Below are 5,948 nucleotides of genomic sequence, written 5' to 3' on the forward strand. Positions count from 1 at the left end.
GTTTTTCTAATCTCAACCAATCCTATGATCTAATTCATTAGCTTCTAACTTACCGTGAAAAGCGCCGACTCCTTTTGTGTGAAAAAAATCAATTTGGTCCATTTTCAGTCGAACCGGAACCTGATGATATCTTAGTTCTCAGTACGATGGGTGCTCTTTTTATGATGAATCTGGGACAATCTTCTGTCTTTCCGGAATCTTTTTCTTCTTCATATCGCCCCAAACTCAATCAATATGTATAAAGGTTGAAAAGCATACGCGAGGTGTTCTTTTCTTTCTCGCATAAGTTTCAAAGAATCTGTTTTGACTTTGTGCCGACATCGTCTGGACATTCACTTTTCACCGATGATTCTCTCACTTCTTTCTTGTCCTCTTTCTTTTTGTTTTGCTTTTTTTTTCCTGTTTTCTCAGTGTTACGTCTGGAGAGTTCAATGAAGGTTGTTTTGTTCAGAATGGATAGTTTTTTTCTACCTATGAGCTACGCTACGGGAGTGTTCTAACTGGGTAGTAGCCTTCCAAGGCGAGGCCACCCTTCTTTGGAATGGAAGGCGAGTATGCAATTAGCGTTGAGGTTAGGTTCCTAGCTCATGGATAGGCATGCCTTCTCATCCAAAAGGCTAGAGTTTTCTTATTCAAGAACAAAAGGCGCTAGAAGAATCCGAGAGTCTCAGTTTCGTTTCTATCGAGTGTTAGTCATTTAAAAGCCTCCTACCCTAGACCTATAGTTTCACGTGGGAACTAGGACGACTTTCTAGTTGTTACTACAATGCACAAGCGGTCAGAGCAAACTGTCTTATTGCTTTCCTTTATTGCGACGTACTCTAGACTCTCTCTATAGGCTTCTCGTCCCCCTACCCTACACTTGACTTTTCCTTGCTCTGGCACTGATTGACCAGCTTAGCTTCATCGTCAACATTCTCATTCCCCAGTGAGTCTCCTTGTTGTGCCCTTCCCTACTGTTCCCACTTTCTATGTTCAAATATTAGCAAGTGTTCAGAGGAGTTATGCAGTGGCGAAGGCTTATGCTACAGTAATCAAAGCAGATTCCATTTCTCCGCCTTCCTTCACCACCAGCGGCAACAAAGGCTTCACCCAAAGATTGATCATCACCTATAGTAGTATAGTCGCAGGGGCGGAGGTAAAGACACCCCCGATGTCCCGCTCTGCTCCAGCTCGTACGTGCATCGCACGTGCCCAAGTTTGAGTTTTGTCAATGAGAAAGGTTCTCTTTTTTTTTCCGTTGAAACGAAGCGTTTCACTGGCGTAAGTGAAAGCGAGAGTGGAGTTGCTTCAAAAAATGCAAAGGTTGAAATGCTCATGAAGGCCATGCCACAAACAACTGTACCTCCTCCTCCGAATCCATCAAGCTTTCATCATGCGCCATCTCCCGTTGCTGATGCTGATCCGGGCCAAAACCAAGCCGACCCGGACGCAGACGTGCGTAGTTACACCCGATTTCAGGTCTCATTCTTTCTGTCAGGGGGGATCTTTGGGTCTGCCCCACAGCCTACTGTCCAGGACACCTGGGATAAAATAGGAGGGCCACGGCAACGGGCGAGCGCCTTCGAGAGATTCGGGAAGAGCTGCTGCGCCTATCCAACGCTCACCTGCCACGGTTACCAAAGGAAAGAGTCAAACTGTTGGTAGAAAGATTGAAAGATGAAGAGTTCTGTTCGGAGCAGATCAAATGAATCTTTCTTTATGTTGATCGTGACAGGCCTCTTGAATCTTCTGTTCTGGTGAGCTAACGCCTTGCTTAAGGGGATTGACTCTCAGACATTACCTCCTAAATACTCACCCAGCCCGCGAGGACATTGAAGTCCTTTTAGGATGGTTCACAATTCAGTGAGATACTCAAAGAGAGAGTAATACCAAGAAGTGTTACTTCTTAATCTTCAGTACTACACCTAAATTAGCATTCACTGAAGAGTTCTAAAGGGTCTTTAGGGAAAGAGAAGAAACATATTATGCAAAAGCATATAAACGAATGAGCAAAGACTGTCAGTCCAAAAGAACTCAAAGTATTACGCACCTTCATCCTACGACTAAGCACTCAAGATGAAATGAACCTTAAGCAACTTAGACGAGGCGCTAGAGTCGTGACAACCCCTAACAGCCCGTCTAATCGTCCTTTCTGAGCCAGGCGAGATGGGAGGGCGCGACCGTATGCTCTCAGGTAGGAACTAAGTAAAGAGAACCTGAAATGAGTTCAAATTAGAGACATTTCATTTTGACGTCAACTCAAACCACTCAAGTGGTTAACAGTACTTTCGATCCACCATATTCACTCGGTAACTGATCGGGTCACCGAAGAATAGCATATTGGAAACCTCTTTCCGGTGCACACACATTACAACCAACTTTCGATCCTAACTAATAGAACGAAACGAAGTCAGATAGATTGTCATGAACGGTACCTCAGGAGGTCTAACACCCCATGCTGAAGAAGCAGTTATTAACCAGTTACCCAGCAGGAGTGTAAGTAACAGTCTAGAGTAGAGGCGCGGAGCGGCTCGACTGAAAGATAGAAAAAAATGACTCCCTTACTCTATAGAGATTGAGATTGAGAAAAGAACCTAAATAGGTGATCAGTCGACTAGGACTCACTAAATACACAATCCCTTCTGAACTGCGCCTCCTAATCTGATTCCAACCAAACTCACCGGAAAGTCGGATCAGCAAGGCAATGTCTGAAATACAACTGACCATATTGAGTACCTTATAAGGTACTCCGCCATTCTGTGTATCTGCCGTTCAGTGAGCGATTTGACCCAACTCACCCGGACTCAGGGCTAGGGAGCTGCTTGAGCACCTGGGAAGGAAGGCGCCTAAGCATGACTCAGGTAGTCATTCAAGAAAACCACAGTCCACCGTTGTCAGTGGGCTAAGGTTACTCTTGACTGAGGTAAGGTTGGCTGAATAAGAAATTTCTGCCTACTCAGCTCCCTCATGGTACGAACCTTTCATCAAAAGCCGAATGCACAGCTTCAGACTCAGATACGCGGGAAGGTGATGAGCCTTCAATGAGCGGGAATGATCCCTCTTGAATCTTCTCTTCCCTATTTTTTTCTTTTTTTGTATGTAATTGTAATGTAGATTGACTTTTCTTTGACTATTGATAGGAATTCTCTCTTGGAACCTTTCTACCCCCTGGTATTCCCCTCCGGTCTTTCGTTCGTATCGCAAAGTGGGTCGACGCCAGCTATAGTGCACGTTCCTCATTCGAGCTTTCTTTACCTCTTCCATTCCATTTTTTCCGGATGATTCATATCGCGCGTGCATCTTCAAGTTCAATCGTTTTGAACAGTTCACAACTCCTGCGTATCAACATTCAGTTTCGCGCATAGGTGGCAGAGCTGTAGGAGACCTCGCGCCCCATTCGACTGCCTAGGAGAAGAACGAAAGGTAGGCACCTAGGATCTTTCCTACTCGTATGAGTACTCTAAGCTGAGTCAGCCTTCGCTCCTCAGCAAAGTGTTCACTTCTTTTTCGAAGAGATGAATAGATCGCTGTAGGATTCGCTTGGAACGGAGCTCCATCGTCTCGTATTGAGTCAGGCTTCTGTGAGCAAAGAGCGAAAGACCATCTCGGTTTCAGAACCCAACGGTAGAGAGCATCCCGAATGAACCGACGCATGCGTACGTGCCCGGCTCTTTCTTCAAAACATCAGAAGAAAGCCGGGACAAATGAAAAAGTTCACCATCCCATAGCATCAAAGTTGTTGGGTAAACCACCCACCTAATCTCTTTCTTCTCCAAAGGGGGGAGAGTGGAGGCGCGAAGAAGTTTCGGGTCTCACTTCGAGAAATGAAATCAAAGAACTCTACCTTCCTATGGCTTTGTCCAGTCAGATACAAATGAGACCAAGCCCCTTCTTTCAAACTAGAGGGGGTGGGGTGAAGGGGAGTTTCAAGACAACCGGTTCAAAGTAGTTCATGATGGAATCTATTAGGCATTCTTATCATTTGGTAGATCCAAGTCCATGGCCTATTTCGGGTTCACTCGGAGCTTTGGCAACCACCGTAGGAGGTGTGATGTACATGCACCCATTTCAAGGGGGTGCAACACTTCTCAGTTTGGGCCTAATCTTTCTCCTATATACCATGTTCGTATGGTGGCGCGATGTTCTACGTGAATCCACGTTGGAAGGACATCATACAAAAGCTGTACAATTAGGACCTCGATACGGTTCTATTCTGTTCATAGTCTCGGAGGTTATGTTCCTTTTTGCTTTTTTTTGGGCTTCTTCTCATTCTTCTTTGGCACCTACGGTAGATATCGGAGGTATTTGGCCCCCAAAAGGGATTGGGGTTTTAGATCCTCGGGAAATCCCTTTTCTTAATACTCCTATTCTCCCTTCATCCGGAGCTGCCGTAACTTGGGCTCATCATGCTATACTCGCGGGGAAGGAAAAACGAGCAGTTTACGCTTTAGTAGCTACCGTTTCACTGGCTCTAGTATTCACTGGCTTTCAAGGAATGGAATATTACCAAGCACCCTCCACTATTTCGGATAGTATTTATGGTTCTACCTTTTTCTTAGCAACTGGCTTTCATGGTTTTCATGTGATTATAGGTACTCTCTTCTTGATCATATGTTGTATTCGCCAATATCTTGGTCATCTGACCAAGGAGCATCACGTTGGCTTTGAAGCAGCTGCATGGTACTGGCATTTTGTAGACGTGGTTCGGTTATTCCCATTTGTCTCTATCTATTGGTGGGGAGGTCTATGAAAGAACAAAGAAGTGGATTGAGGTGCGGAGCTATCGCTCGACTGAAAGGAGAGGCGATACGCGGCTCGACCGACCCTTGACCCTAATGAAAGCTCGAAGATAAAGAGAACCGGGCTCCAAAGAATGACAGCAGCTTTCCCACCCCCTTTCTTCAAAAAAAGAAGTGGACTATTCTCCTACAGAATTTTTCAGTATTCTGGCACAGGGATCGAAGATCTTCTGGCATATTATGTGAACCAAGAACCGAAAATGGATCTTGGTCTCTTTTTTCTTGTTCATCGTAATCAAAGATGTTTTTTTTATGAAATTTGGAATGAAGCAAGGCGCTAGCTCAACATTGTTTTTCATCTTGCTTTTCCCGGTTCCTAATCAAAAATGAAATGTATGCTAAGAAAAGGTACTATGATACAGCAGCAAGTAACCAAATAACAGGGGATCCCAATGCCTTTGTTTCATTTGCTCCATATGACTTTTTTGTATACGGGTGACAACTCTCCATTGTCAATTCTCTTGGGAAAGTAGTTATTCAAAATGCATGTGCTGGCACAATAGTTCTTTCTGATGTCTGAGATTTTCCTAAAGTCCAAATATCATATCAGTTGGGCAACTATGTGATGATAAGCAAGCAGTGTGAAGTCAAATTGACAGCGGATTCGTGTATGGTGAAAGACCTCCAGACCAAAGAAGTTATTGGTATAGGCAGAAGGCATGGGAGACTGGTTTTCATTGGCGATGACATATACTTCGACTCAGATAGGTACTACCATACTCTAGTCTACTTTACTCTAAGTTACCGGATGAAAAATCTTTCTTATTGGCTGTTCCCAAAGAGAGAAGATTCTCCTTCAACTTTCAGTAATTCAATAAAGAATTCGAAAATGAATCTCTCTTCAATAAAAAAGGATTTCCAAATGAAAATTGAGATTCAATCATATTATCTCGTACAATTTGATTCAAATGAACAAACAATTACACAAAAAAAGTCAAAGGGTATATAACTGTAAAGTACCAAACCTTTCAACAGGTTTGTAGGTTTTACAAAGGGTTTCTCGCTAGACTGGAAGTCCGCCACCGATAGGTGGCCCCTTCCTGTTCTGTACAGTCTGATGGCCCTTTTGTTGGGGCCTTCATTGGCCTAAGCAATGGTTCAATCCGCCTCAATTTTTCAGACTTTGACCGTAAATCTTCCCCATGTTAGTAAGAAGAGGTCGGTTTG

At 44.1% G+C, this 5,948-nt stretch overlaps 1 protein-coding gene across 1 annotated transcript; it reads left to right on the top strand.

The window, feature by feature from the left end:
• Positions 1–2,011: 2,011 nt before the first annotated feature.
• Positions 2,012–5,570, top strand: LOC110023116 (cytochrome c oxidase subunit 3). Its single transcript, XM_020722362.1, has one exon. It carries the CDS (start codon positions 3,935–3,937, stop codon positions 4,730–4,732), a length of 798 nt encoding a protein of 265 aa, XP_020578021.1. The 5' UTR covers positions 2,012–3,934; the 3' UTR covers positions 4,733–5,570.
• The last annotated feature ends 378 nt before the right edge of the window (positions 5,571–5,948 follow it).

The sequence above is a fragment of the Phalaenopsis equestris genome, unplaced genomic scaffold, assembly GCF_001263595.1.
Source record: "Phalaenopsis equestris unplaced genomic scaffold, ASM126359v1 Scaffold000211, whole genome shotgun sequence".
NCBI classification, from domain to species: domain Eukaryota; kingdom Viridiplantae; phylum Streptophyta; class Magnoliopsida; order Asparagales; family Orchidaceae; genus Phalaenopsis; species Phalaenopsis equestris.

Excerpts from the sequence above, each read along its gene's own strand:
- LOC110023116 (XM_020722362.1), top strand. The coding sequence starts at position 3,935 with ATGATGGAATCTATTAGGCATTCTTATCATTTGGTAGATCCAAGTCCA.